Source organism: Anarhichas minor, unplaced genomic scaffold, assembly GCF_050575085.1.
Source record: "Anarhichas minor isolate MPS153535 unplaced genomic scaffold, ASM5057508v1 ptg000058l, whole genome shotgun sequence".
In the NCBI taxonomy this organism is placed as follows: Eukaryota; Metazoa; Chordata; class Actinopteri; order Perciformes; family Anarhichadidae; genus Anarhichas; species Anarhichas minor.
In genome coordinates this window covers 9,920,767-9,935,714 of record NW_027466504.1, presented here as the reverse complement: position 1 = coordinate 9,935,714, position 14,948 = coordinate 9,920,767, and the positions used below count along the sequence as shown (strand labels likewise).

At 43.7% G+C, this 14,948-nt stretch overlaps 1 protein-coding gene across 1 annotated transcript in view; it reads left to right on the top strand.

Moving 5' to 3' along the window:
* micu1 (mitochondrial calcium uptake 1) overlaps positions 1-14,948 on the top strand; it is a 28,766-nt gene continuing 13,818 nt past the window's right edge. The window contains exons 1-5 of the mRNA XM_076076529.1: positions 1-137; positions 3,562-3,726; positions 4,599-4,791; positions 6,638-6,800; positions 9,162-9,205. Coding sequence (XP_075932644.1) covers positions 3,563-3,726; positions 4,599-4,791; positions 6,638-6,800; positions 9,162-9,205 — 564 coding nt within the window. The 5' untranslated portion in view covers positions 1-137; position 3,562. The remainder of the gene's footprint in view (positions 138-3,561; positions 3,727-4,598; positions 4,792-6,637; positions 6,801-9,161; positions 9,206-14,948) is intronic.

The following is a 14,948-nucleotide window of genomic DNA, read 5'->3' as shown; positions in this document are numbered from 1 at the left end:
TGTCTGCACGGTTGTTGGTTAACACGGAACTGCTGTTTACGCTGCGCTCCATCTCTGCAGACTCAAGAAGGTGAAGACGAAACGCAAGAAGAAATCGTATAATTTGGAACTGACTGGCGTTTTGCGTTATCACTAACGTGAGTAACCGTGCCGCGTCTACGCCAAGTTGTGTGTAACGGAGGAAATAGCATCTCCCTGAGCTAACAGTAGACATTATGCTAATGGGAAATGTTAGCTTGCTAGCTAGCGTTAGCTGCCCTACGGAACAATTATCCGGACTAGCTGGACTCTATAGCTAAGCACTGTCACATTATCATTAACATGTGATACACAATTACGACTGGCGTTGAAAGCATGTAACGTTATTGCTGGTCAGCAGACAGCTAAACGCCAACGTTATATTACTGCAAGCTGATGGCTACGTGGTCAACTTACGGCTAAAAACAAAACATTGGGGTCTCCTTGTCAATCATGGGGACAACTTTTGGGGGTTCGGGTTTCCGCTCTGACATGTTGACACCATAGACATCATGTTTTTGACCCTCATGCATTTGCCACGTTAATGATATATCTATCTGGTTAGCGGTTAGCCGTTGACAACTGTGTGTTGTGGTAAATGTTGGTGTCAACAGGAGCAATTGACCAAACTGAGTTGCCAGGTCTGTTCAGGCCATTGCACAATGCTTGTCAATTTGTGACACCTTTGCTAAGTTGTTTGCAACCTCTTTGACCAATTCACCTGCAGTGCACACAGTCTTAACACTTGGTATCACAGTTGGGCAGTGAGAAGTGGCGAACTTATCTTGTGAGACACCCTCCTGTCAAAATGAGTGTTATTACCTGTTTTCTGTATGTCAAGTGTACTTGGTACATCTCCGGTAATAATTCCAAAACGAATAAATGAGGGTTGCTCACATTTTTAAAAGGTACTTTCGTCAACTTCTAATCTAAGCAATTTAAAAGTGTCCAAATAAGAAAGGTAGAAGGTAGACATGCTTCTCTTTGTCTGTGCGTCTTGTACTCCTGACAGTAATCTCCTCTTTCTCTTTTTATTTACCACTCTGAGGCTGAAAACATCCCCAAGCAACAGAGGAACTGCAAAGTTTAGCATCTTGGAGAGGATTGGATCACTAGTTTCAAATGAGGGCATAGGACATCCTTTTTAGAGCCGCAGGCTGTTGAGGAGACACTGCCCACTTCCTTTCTCTGTCCCTTTTTGTTTTTATAGCATGCAATCGACCCGAGTACAGAGAAGTGTTCACACAACATTAACACTTATGTTTCTCTTGTGGACCTCTCGGCACATAACTGTCAGGAGGTGGACAATGTTGATGACCAACAGCGATATTGGTTTACCAGGTCCCCGGTGAAATAGTATACAAGAATAAATACTTTGCTGGGGGTTGATGTTGAAGGTAATATTTAAAGTGTTCAGTGATCAATTTTGGACAATAATTTATCTTGATGACAATGACTAAAGCAATCTATCTCTCAAGAGACCCTGACAACTACAAGTCATTATATAAACGGTTGGATTATGTTATAAATATGGCAAACTCTTATACTTCTAACGTTGTACCTTGCTTTATGGATGTGGAACAAAGGCAAGAAATGGCGGATGCCAGTGACTTGATGATATTTGGATGCTGTTCTTGAGGCCACTAGCTCAGCTTGCGCTTGATTGAGTTTGGTTGTAACGTTGATTATATCCAGCAGCAAAGGTGAATGTGTCAGTGAGCTGTGGCCTGTCAACACAGCGTGAGAAAGCTTTTACCAAACATACCAAAAGTAACAAAATCATGTCCATCAGTTTTTTCTGTCCAGCTGTTACAAAATGCGTAATGTGCAATAATATACTGTTCCTGTATTTGCAAGTTTTGTAAGTTTTTGAATGTACGGTCTTCAAAAGAGATTTATCCACCAAAGGTAGTAGGTCGTTGCCATATTGTATTACCACAGTCCCCTTCAGTGCTCTGTGAGATACGGGAGTTGTAGCTGTAGTACGGCTCACATTCCCAGTGTCCCCTTCTTCAAAAAGTTCTGCCAGGCTAATGAGAAAAAAGAGAGCATTGGTGTGTCTCAGCTGTAAAAATCTATTTTCTTTACAAGCGCCAAGCCCCCAGCTGGGCATTTCACAAATCATGGGTAACTTTCACTTTGAAAATTATGAATTTATGCTCCGCTGACATATTTCAAAGACCCAGGAAGACATCAATTATAGGAGCCTAAATGGGCGGTCCTCAGCTGGCAGCTCGGAGTCAAAACGGACCAAGAAAAATAACTGTTGTTTTGTCCCTTTGCCTCTTGTGTATTCAGGCTTGTCTGATGTGTGTGTACATATCCGTGGCGGAGATGAAAAACTGTTCCAGTTGAACATAAAACCTCTAAATGGATTTGGAGCAGATCTAATATGGGCATCAATGAATTCTCCCAAGTCGACATTTGAGAAATGATTCAGAAATAATTGTCTCGATTCATCATTTCACTTTGTTATTGACAGATATGGCTAATTGTTCATGGTTTTTGGCACTTCATTACATTATAAGACACGCTCATTTGGTGGAGGCTTTTGTCCAAAGAGACTTTACAATGAGTGCATTCAAACCACATGGGAGCCAGAGCTCGAGATCATCCAGAATTGAAAGTGTATCCCCAACAAATATGCATGTTCAGAACCACAACACAAGTGCTTACAGATTTTTCCGCTTTCATGAAAGTGGTTCTGTTTCACTGAATAGGTTTTTCGTCTCACTGATGTCAATAATATGTTTGGCACTAGTCGTTAAGCGTCTCTCTCCAGCCTCATGGATCCTCATGGATTCACCTCAGTCCCAATAGAAATGGGCATTAGCATATGCCATGCCTTCTTCGGTCTTTCTACTGAGTCCGTTTGACAATCGATGTCTCAGTAGTTGATAGGATATCGACGCGTGGCAGCTGCAGGCCTCAGTGGAATGAAGTCGTCTGTCCCAGCCTTGGTACACACAGGGGAGCTACAGATACACACCAGTGGCCCCTCTGCTTAATTGTTAATCATCTTTCCATGACATAGCTGAATGAAGAACGGTCCAAGTTGAAAATGGAGTTCTGGAGCTTAGCTGCGTGTGAGGATTCCAGCACATTTATGCATTGACTTTTGAAGGTACAGTTGAGCCTGCAGCTCTGTGTGAAGACGGATCCCATGGGTGCCCTGCTATTGTTCTAAGCTTCGCCTCTTGAGATGAGTTTTAATTAGTTTTTTTTTGTCAAATTCTCCAAATCCTTGCCTAAGACTTCAGTGGCTTATGACTGCAGAAGGACGGAAAGGTGGTGTCAGCGCTTCTATGTGATATTCAGCTGTGTAGTTTGAAACGGCTTCATCCACCTATTTGTCGATGTTTGCAATAACAGATGCAGATCTTTGCCATCTATCATTACTTTTTTTTTTCTGTCATGACATGCAAGAGAAAATATCCTAAAACAAAATTGTAGAATGTCTTAATTGTTGAGCAGTACAGTCCTGTGGAGGCCCCGTTATGAGTGTCAGCTGTTTCACCGCGCCCGTTGTTCTTTTCTCTGCAGAATGTTCCGCTTGCGGGCGTTGTCCGCCGTTTCTCTGGGGCTAGCACAGTTGTCCCGGCGCTACCACAGCGGGGCAGTGCGAGGCTCTGGCCAGAGGAGGCTGATGCTGGCAGCCCTGGCTGGGGTAACCGGCGTGTCTGCTGGTGCTGGGCTGCTCTGGAAAAGGTAAGTCTGAGAAAATGATCATGGCCTTCTGATACTTCGATTCAATTCCGTTTAAAAATACTTCATTTGTCCCTCAAGGGGCAATTCGGGGCAGTTTGTCTTTTATCTTCTACTATCATACAAACTTGTTCACCAACGCCAAAGACGGTGTTGCTTGCAACAATGTCGTATAACTGGGATTTGTTTGCGGTGCAGTACTAATTTGTCGGCAGTTTGACTTTTGAGCACATGCCAAATTGGATTCCCCAGCATTACACTACTGTGAGGGAAACCAACCCATAAAGCTGCTTACCTGCATTCTTGTTGTGTCACAATTAAAAAATTTTTATGGCTATCCATTACAAAGGAGACTGGTGTTTAGTTAAAGCAAAGCAGTGGAAAGGGTGTTGACGCGAGAGCTCTACGGTGACAGAATGACTGTGCTGCAGGAGGCAGAGTGATGGATGGCGCCTCGGGGCGTTTGTGTCTGATGGGATGAGACTGTTCCAGGCCTTCACCCCGGGCTTCATTCTCCTTGTGTCTCGTTAAACTGAATTATTCAGCCTACCCCCGACAGACTCGGTTATTCATTATTATCGTTATTATTTCCAATATTCAATTTAGTCGGAAAAATGGTCAAGTGGGAGTTTGCCTCGGTAGACTCCTCTGCAAGCAGAACACAGCGCAGAACGCTTACTCATCGTTCCCGCTCTCTGTTTTAACTGTTAAGCATCATAGATATAGTACATAGTCACTACACATGTCCTGGATTCTACTTGGTACCAGAGCAAAACACAACTTAACCGTCTTTGTAAATGACATAGAAATGTCTCTCACGTGTTTCTAATCTTTTTTTTATTTTTTTTTTATTTTTTTAAATTTTTTTTAACTAGAGCATATGCGGAGGCCGGGTCCTCCGTCCGACACTCTGAGCAACCAGGCGGAGAGGGGGCTGATTTTGTGAGGGATGCCGCCTCTGAGACAGAGTCGGAGAAATCGGTGGAGGCCAGCAGCGGAGACGAAGAAGGAAGTGAAGGCGGCGAGGGGAAAAAAAAGAAGCCGCGCTCCGGATTCCGTGACCGCAAGGTAATCAATAAACAATAAACATTCAGTTAGTCCGGTATTTAATTCACCTCTAGAATGGTGCTTTGAAAGCCCTCCCCAATCAATGGCCAATATGCAAACGCCAGTATATATTTTTGACAGAATATTTTACGGAGACATACAAAGGTAATCAGCATGCAGTGCTGCTGTCGTAAACAACAGGAATGCACCACCCGTAACATTTTATTGCTGTTAATTAGGCACCAGATGACAAATGACAGAATAAAGGCTCTCTGATACGACGCCGAATAAACACAGACTGCAGCTCTGTCGTTGGAGGAGTAGGGAGAAGGAAAGAGGAAGACCATCGAACGTTCAGTGCAATCTTTTCAAAGGAAATGTGATGCAATAGTACATCCGACTTAAGGATGTATGTACAAATTGCCTCAGTCTGCCGAAAGCACACAGGCTTCTAGGGAGCAAACCGTTTTAGTAAATCACAGCATCGCAGGACTCACTAGTGTGTTGGTAAAGATAGGTTATTTGTGCCAGCTCACTCACTCTGTCAAATAAAGAGTCTAGGTCTGATAAAGTCAATTCTGTGTGTAAATGTCCGAGCACGTGCATCAGGGCTTCAAATGTCGATGGTCGAATGTTGCTGGAGTTGTACAGTATGCGTGGTGGGAAGTGCTTCCTCGTGTCTTTAAAACATTTTTGAGATTTTAGTCCTTCCATATGTTTTGTCTTTTATTTATTCTGTCTGAATAATGCTCAAATAACTCAAATGCAAAATAATGCAGCAAGAGGTAATTATCATTCTAATGTGCGTTTTAAAATTCAGTGCTTTTACCCTCTTGCTTTTAAAGTGGTTCGCCGCGCTTGTCTCAGATGTTGCGCAACACTCTGTGAAAACCCGAGGAGACAAAAAATAAATGACTGCTGTGACTGAATTTTACTCGCCTGGTTGTAAATGTGCAATTTGTGTAATGGAAAGTGAGGGCATAAATGTCTGAAAGCTAAAAAAAAAAAGAAGGCGCATTGGGTCTCCATCAGTGAGGGTGATGCCGAGATCAGTAGCCTGTAAATCTCATTTACCTCTCATCCACACACTGATGGCTGTCTCCTCTGGGGGGGGCATGCATGCTCTCTGTGATTTCCCTATAGACCAATAAGGTCTGCTAAAGAGCGAGAACCAACACGAAAGCACGCAATCATCGCTACAGAGAATTTAGCTTGATCAAAGTCTGTGCATCTCTCTCACTCTTTCTGTTATCAAACTGAAGCTGTAAAATGTATTTTACTTTGTGTACACAAGCATTCAATGTCACATGAAATAACAGTCTGTGTGGATTTACATGGCTGAGCTCGGCTCCCAAACAGACAGTCAGTGTCACAGTTATGCCGCATCTGTTTTGAAACTTTCTTCTGAAAAGCAAATGGCAGCGTCGAGGCAAACATTGACGCGGCTCGTAGCAGAGCTGAACACATTTGTTTTTTGTATTTTCCGAAATGTCGGACTTTGGTATGTCGGTGATGCCATGCGGTTGGCCTCACCTGCTGGGCACCGCTTTGTGTTTGCTGTGCTATATCTGCAGTCAGTCCGACTGATGCTGATAGAACTATTTCCTGTTTTGATTGTGTGATCGTTGAGTCAGGAGGTTAATACACTTCCCCATCAGGACTGTCCTCTTGTTTTCCTGCCGCCACCTGCTTCTTTGTTCTGGTCTCTCCTTCACCCTCTCCACACTCTGTTAGCTTTACTTCAGACCATTTAGCTTACTCCACACAGGATTGGAATACTGTTGGGTCTTTGATTTGGTTGAGGCTTAGGTGCTCGTGCCTAATGTGTGAAATGCAGTGTCATTAATTGCTCCTGTCTGGTTGGCAGGTGATGGAGTATGAGAACCGGATTAGAGCCTACTCCACCCCAGACAAGATCTTTCGCTATTTTGCGACGCTGAAGGTCATCGGCGAGCATGGAGACGCTGAGGTTTACATGACGCCCCAGGACTTCATACGCTCCATCACGCCGAACGAGAAGCAGCCTGAGAGTGAGTCTCCTCTCCTTCTTTCAGAACCTTTGCGTCGTCTTCATCAGTGACTGCTTTGCTCCCACCGGCACGCTGCGTTTCTATTTATTCCTTCAGTCTGGTTCTGTAAGGTAAGTAAATGTTCAGTCTGGTTCTGCCGCTCATCCAGGTTCTTGACCCCAAATATACCCTGGCAACCTTGCTGAGATCCTACAACCCCCCCCCCCCCCCCCCCATGCTCCATCCAGCTACAGGGACACTTGGCACATGCTTGGCAGTTCCAGACTAATGACAAGTTCATGCTATAACTACCCCGCTGACTGTGTTCACAAATATGAAAGGAGGGGGGAGTGACGGGGCTGTCCGATCACGCTGAGTTGAGGGACTCGCGACACAGCAGTTGGTGTTTCAATTAACAGGTTGAGACCAGAGCAGATCTCAGGCGTCACACACGGAGCCAGAGAGAGATATGTGATCCAAAGCCAGGGGAGGGTTGGCAAGGCGGGGAGCTTCATTTTTCATAGATATGTTTCGGCACTTGTCTTTAACTGTCCATATCTGGTTATTCAACACTGAAATTAATTTAGATGTACATGACATGGGAGTATATTAGCCTCTCATCTCAGACCTGTGGTTGAAAGTAGAGCTTGTTAATTAAATCCTGCACATTCATCCACAGTAACGGAGGCAAGCCTGCAGTTAGAGCTTAATAAGGACTTAGCCGAGCCTGTTACGTCCGCGCTGCCATTCCTGCTCACCTCAACACTTCGCATGTTAACCAATCAGACTCGGCCTAGCTCGGACCCCATTTGCCTTCCGTTCTTAGACCCAGTAACTTGCCTCCTCACCTTGTGATTCCCCAGCTCTTCCTTTATTTATCCTGCTTCCAAGCTGGAATTTAAGTAATGATGAGCCGAGCTCTGTTGGGTAAGAGAAGGTTCAGCAAAGCCGATGAAAAAATCCATTAGAAGCTGTAGTTTTACTTCAAAGGCAGCCACTTCAAGTGAAGTTAACCAACAGACTCCCCGCTCAATTAAAAAGAAAATAATGATTAAGTCTCAGATGCTGATTAGTCTGCTTTTGTTGTTTTTAATGTTCTGCAGATTTCCCGGGCCCTTAGATGATGAATAAACCATGAACCTGATTTAAAAACAAAAACTACTTATAATAGAACCGTCTGTGTGGACAGAGCCTGTAAATATATTGCATATGTATAAGGCCACGGTACACATAAGGGGTCCTTAACAAGTTGCAATTTTAATTTCATGACTAGGTTGTTCCCTCTGCCCTTAGCAGAATAGATCGTGGAATAGTGAGGAATGCTGGGAAGACCAGTCGTGTCCTATTGAATTTGAGCAGAACAAGGCGGCCTCTTTAAGTGCATTTAACGGCCCTTGTTTGCCTGTCATGTGGTCTGGAAATGTGTCCCTAAGCTTAGTGATCCTGCCCCTCATTTGATAAATGTATTGATCGTGTTCACTGACCTGAAGTTAAAGGAGTATTGACTCGGCATGGGGAAGGTGATAGGCTATTTTCAGAGGTCTTAAGGTGATGAGGTTTTCTGTAATGCTGATGAATGCGAAGTTCCGTTGAATGAGATTATACTCTCACCGTTGCCCTCGCAAGTAAATCTGATTTGAAGAGACTTGTTTCAGCAGGTCACTGTGCTACTAGTCCATCGGCCCGCGTGACTCCTTGAATATTTGATAGAATGTTTTAATACTTTATGCTTCATTTAACAGATTAGAAGTGCTGCCTCACACGGGAGCTTAGACATTTATCACCTCAACTGTTTTTAGTTTGAATTACCTTCATTTGGAGGTAGGGTTTCCTGTTTCACGCTCAACTAATGTTTGAGGTGTATTTGGTTAAGAATCACATTCCAAGTCATTCTTGCAGGGAGAGGAATTCTATTCAGCCACAGAATGAAATAAGACTCATTTATGAACTGATCCGTGTGTGTGTGTGTGTTTCGTTGAAGTCATTATTCATTGAGTTAGCAGTGAACCCAGACACCTTTGAAATACTCATTTGAAGCATTGACGTATATACATATACATGAAAACACTGTTGTTCTCGGTGTGCTGGAAGAGAACTTTGTTCTAACTGATGATCAGAAGAGTCGGAAGCTGGATGCTGATGATTGTTTGTTTGAAAGAATTAGCAAAATGGAAATGGGTTGATAATGACTGTTATTAATCTCGAGCACGTGTCAGTGATTACGAAATGTTCGGTAATGACGGCGTGTAAATACATTTGCTCTGCTTCATGCGAGGCATAAATCCTGATGCTCCGGCTGTGTAACTGCTCCGCCTCACATCGTGTCGTCTATTTGTCTAATCTGAACATCTGTTTGTATTCTCTCTTGTCTTCTTTTATTAGATCTAGGCCTGGATCAGTTCCATGTGAAGCGATATGATGGAAAGGTAAGAAGTGGGGAGAGGGTCAATCATCAGCAGCAGGGAGTTACGTCTCAGAAACATTGCAGCCCTAGTTCATGAATTCAGTTTAAAGTAACTTGTTGGATTTGATAAATATAGTGTAAACTCAATGAGTATTGCATTTCCTAGCTGTGCTAATAACATATTATTACAGCTTGTTTCTTTTCCCGGTCTGCCAGAAGGGTTTATTTCCCACAATGGCCGATGGCAATAATTGCTTAGGAAATCCATTCATGCAAAATACAGAAAAACAGATTTTCTTTTCTCACTTACCCCAGCTACCCATGGTGGCATCCGGCGTTAAGATAATTTCAGTTTTATGTGCTGAAGTTTTGAGATATTTTTCTCTGCCACCAACCCGATACAACCGAGGTAATTAGACATTTGTTTTGCGCCTTAAAGCTCTGAAACTGCACTGAACTTTGCAGAAACAATATTCCAGTTATTAATTACTCTTCCACAGTTTACATTCAGACTTTTGTAGTTCCAAGTAAAAGCTCAACATTCAACAATAATGTTAAAGTCAATATATCCTTTTTTTAAATTAAGTTATCTTTTCAGAGTTTTCTCAGAAATTTGTCCCTCAACTCTTAAAAGTTCATCCTAACTTCCAGCGATGTCTGCTCTTAATAATTAGGCCTCATAATCCCCAGAATACACTGAGGGCTTTATCAGTTCATGGCTTGGATTTTAAATATGCATAAACAGAGAAGGAATTATAAGTGAGGCCTTAATTCAGTGCAGTAGTGAGGGAACTTTCTGAAGTTAAGTTAAAATAAAAGTCCACGTTAACTGATTCATAAGTGGGCCTGACTTTCTGTGTATACCTCTAAAGTTGTTGATCAAATATTATGCAGCATCTGCTTCAGTTTAATTTGAATGTTTGCTGAACTGAATAATATCTGTAGAATAAATCTCTGAAATGTAATATAAGTCAAACAACTGCCACATTCATTCATGCTTTAGGCTGGAATGACATTGACGAACACTGTGTGTGTATTGTGGCGTTTACTCAATGTCATAGAAATAAACTACTGCTCATGAGGGCCAGGGGGATTACATCATCGTAAAAAATGACATATGCAAAGAGATAGTGGAGCAAAGAGTGCATAAATTCATAAATAATATTCAAATGATACCATAAGAAACACAGCTGTGAAAGCCGGCATTTCTGGGTCCACTTTGTTGTTTGTTGGATGCATTTCTGTTTATCTTTGTGCACAAGCTGAGATACGTCTATTGTTTTACAGGAGATAAACATCCACGGTGTATGTTTTGAAAATGTGGTTTCCCTTCCCTCTAAATTGAAGTTAAAGGATGTTGTTTGTCACAGACCATACCCTTCATACTCCGTTTGTCTTTTTTCACGTCTTTGCTTTCGCTCCTGCTTTGCTGTCTCCTTCTCAACCGTCGCCTCGTGCTGTTTTCCAGTCACATTAATTGTGACGAGAGCAGATTAGCAGAATATCTTGCCTTCCAAATGTTGCTTGAGCTCTTTAAAGTTCAGAAAGGGAATTAAATTAAAGGGAAGGGTAATGATGAAGTATATTGTTTTCAGTCCACACCTGGATCTTATCTGCCTTCAGTTGGTTAAGCCTGGCTCAGAGAACGGATCAGCTCCACACTTAGACATTACGAGGGATATGTACAAAGTGGGTCTGTCCAGTGCATAATGACCCATTTAAAGACAATAACAGCCCCCCCCCCCCCACCCCACCATGGCCTATGGCCACAGACTGGCTTTGAAAAGATCTCTTCCCTGTTCTCTAAATGCTAGCGTCTCTCTGTTCAGTCAGGAGAACGGAGGCCATCAATATAAATCTGCAGACATCGTTTCTTTCATGACTGCTTTCCTTGATATTGATTTGTGACCATTACTGCCCTCTCACTGATCCCGAGGTGCATCCCTCACACCCAGAAGCCAGCCATCCTCATTCATTTTTAGCATTAGCTAATCTGCAGTGTGATGATTGTAGTTTCTAAACCTCATTAGACAATCCATCAGCCCCCAGGCTGGTATGATGATGAGTCTGTGCCTCATCTCCATATTGTAGTCGGATGAACCGCAGCGAGTCAGTAAGGCTAAAGACGGAACTCTTTGTCACAACTTCCTCCTTTCGCTTCCTTCTGTAACTCGGTAGGGATTCTACTGCGCCTCGTGTTTAGAGAAAGTCCCCAAAACTTAACTTTGTCTCACCCATATTTTAAAAGCAGATTAACCTAAGAGCTTGAACTATTCATTATTCAAAAGTAAAAGTGAAAGCGTCCTAAAATCAAAATGGCCCCTTTCTGCTTATGTAAATGTCGTCCCTATCTCCGGGCCTCCTCTATTTGCCTGGCAAATCTCTGGACACATGCTTTTCTCTGATACTGTATTTAGCTTGTATTGTCCCCTGAGATTTTCCTGCCAAGGCAACAGCGACCCAAGAGCTCCACTCCCTCCCCGGCTCTGCCCAACCCTGTTTTGCCCAAAGACACGTGCCTCCTCCTCATTGGCTTAAAGGGCCCCCCCTAGCTAGTTGGCGAATGAATAAACTATTACGGTTTCCTGCCATGAAACTTAAACCTGCATATAATTAAATCGAGATGAAATGGCCACGGCAAGTATGTGTAGTGTGTAACTCATGGAGCTGAAGGAAGGTGTGGTGAAGTACAAGGGGAAGATTTCATCTGGGGGTTGGGTGGTAAACAGCAATGAAGGCTATAGGTCAATAGCAGAGAGGTGTGCAGTATTGTAACATGAGAGCTCTTTTAAAGGACCTCTGTGTCTAACTCCCCATAGTTTTATTTAGAAATAGCCGAGCCAACTGAGAGATGTGTCACGTACATACAGTTTGGCTGCAGCTGAGTGGAAGAGCGTTTAACGGTGTACGTGTTATAAACCTCTCACTTCCAGGTTCAGTCTGTATGTAAACACAACATGTCCGATAGAGTTGTTCAAAACCTGTTGTTCATATTGACCCACCATGTTTGTTTTATTTTTTTATGTTCCTGTCCATGAAAACACAGTTATTAGAGAAGTCGTGAAATGTCATTGTTGTCTGAACCGGTTGTTTTATGACACCTTCCTCCCTCTCTGCGTTGTCTTCTGCTACCCTAATCATGCGGTCATGCTTTCTGCTGCCGCAACCGTACGTTGATGTGACCTGACGTTGTGAACTGTTGATTATTCTCTCGTGCTCTTATCAGCCATCCTCTCTCATTCACGTAACGAGTAATCCCTCCATTTTTTCTCTCTTCCCTGCCTCGCGAATAACCATCATCCTCAAACTCCCCTTCTCCCAAAATCCCCTACTTTTTCGCTGTCCCCCCCCTCCCCCCCAATCATTCCATCTACTGATTCCCCATTCTCCACCCACAACTCCCCCCCCCCCCCCCACATCCCTCCTCTGCTCTTCTGTCCCCCTCCCTCTCTCCTTCCCGTTCTGCCCCTCCCTCTCTGCAGGACTTCTGGCAGGTATGGGGATGTGTGCCGAGCAGCATGTGTGCACCTGAATGAAAAACTGCACTTTGTATTCTCTACCTACTCCCTCTTCTTCTGTCTCTGAACAGTTTTCTATCTTCGTATTATTCACTCTATCACTCCTCTGTAGTAATACGGAGGGCGTGGCTTCGTGGTTAGTCCAGGGGAACAGCTCAATTGGCTGGTTAGCAGTAGTAGTTTTTCTGTGGTTCCCACATCTCAGCTTCAGCAAGTGTGAAACCGGAGTCACAGCCTCGGTTAACTTTGTGACCACGACGGCAGCCAAGCTGTGCGTTTTTCCGTGAATCATTTCTGACAAGAAATCAGTAGACTGCTAATAAAATGTTGAATTTACATCTAGCTTTCCTCTCACAGGGTATACGTGCTGTAGGGGTTGAACACAGCTCGATGGTGGGAAGGACAGAAGTAGAATTTAGCACCACCACTGTATCTTCTCTTATGATAAGGCTGATTATATCATGGCAGTGGAAAGAAGTGTTTCTGATTAGCTGTCCAACAGTTTGACTAAAATACCATTAAACCCCAGATAACCTCACATTGCTTCTGTTGATAACAGGAGTTGGGTCTGTTTCAGTGTCCACCGTTTTTAAAACAACATTTAAAGACGGTTGATGAATGAGTACAGCTCGTCTTATTGCCTGTGGGAAGTGGCCATAAGTGCAATAATACACTCCGATGTCCTTATATGGAAAATAACAGATTAGGATGAGGAAACACCACTCTGCCTTATCTGTTAAATTCATATACCAGAACTCTTAAACCGCTTATATCTCTCACATAAATGTGTATGAGCTAGTTCATTTGAGCATTTACTTGCTACTAGTTTCCAGAAATGCTTCAAAATGTTTCACCAAAGTGCGCTGGAGAAACCTTTTTGTGATTCAAATGCTTCTGATCTACACATTTACATTAAATAAATGAGCCTTGACCTATGAGCTTTATCTGCTAAATGATTTGGCCTTTGAGCAGGTCTGGATGCGTCTGTCAGTCAGGATGCCGCGAAGATAAGCCAAGCGCAGCAAAAGGGCAGGTTACAACCTGAGCTCCGTGTAGTGACGGGGAGTGTCATGAGCAGAACTAGGCACACCCCATTGTGTGTGCACTTCTATGCAAACTCCCACCCTGTATTGTTATTAGATGGTGCCCTTTGTACAGCTTGTTGGAGGCAGCTGCGTGCTATATCTTCTTGAATTATTGAAAGTGAAGACTTTATACATTGCCTCTATAGGGATTATTAAACACTGCAGCGCTGCTGCATAATTTACACTCAAGCCAGTGCCCCAAACTAAAATTCACATACATTTATAGTCAAATTCAAAGAGGAACATCAAGTCTTGCAAAGCTGAGATGTGAAGAGCAGCTAAAATGAGTCATTCATTAGGAACCTGTATTGGTCAATGCCCAATCATAGCAGTGCTGTTCCCCTGCACTCCCTCTGTCTTGCTTTATGAACACACCTTTTCTCCTTCATCCCTTCTGAGAAATATCAGCTCTAGCTTTTCACACGCTTTGGCACTCTAGCCGTTTTCCCAGCATGCACTGCTCTATTGCCTGTGCCTCACAGAGAAAGTAGCTGGTGGTGGCGCCCCGTCTCTCTGCGCATGGTGGCCTCACGGGGTTGTTATTGGGAAACCCAGGAAATGGCTCGTGTTAGCTAAACGTGGAGGCTGTATTGATGTGCTTGATGGCCCTCACAAATCCATCCTCTGGATGTCAGTGCTGCATGATTTCTGTAGAGCATGGTTTAGAGTCACTGAAGGCAGGCGATCTGAAATGTGTCCAAAGTTGTTCCTACATGCTGTGGCCTCTAAAGCCACGCCCGTCTGCCGTGTGACCAGCTGCGACCGAGAGGGGACACCTGTCACTCAGAGGGAGTGTGTGGGGGGGGGGGGGCTGCTCCAACGGAAACGAGCCTCTTGTCACACCAACTGTTATGTCATGTTCACTCTTTCTGATTTCACAGGAAGCTCCCAGGGGCCGCTGTTTGGACCGTCGCCGCTCTATTTCTGCAACTTTTCACACTGTCTTCTATTCTCACATGCTTCCTTTGCCCTCTCTGTCAATGTTCGTCTTTATAAAGGCTAACACACACACACACACCTAGTCTTTCTCTCTCTCTTCCTGCTCTCCTAATCTACAGTAATAGAGGTTGGGTTGTCTGTACACATGGTCAGCTAATGCGGTTCCCCCTCTCCCCCCCCCCCCGTGAGACAGCTGCCACTCCTCAGTGACTGTTTATTGAGC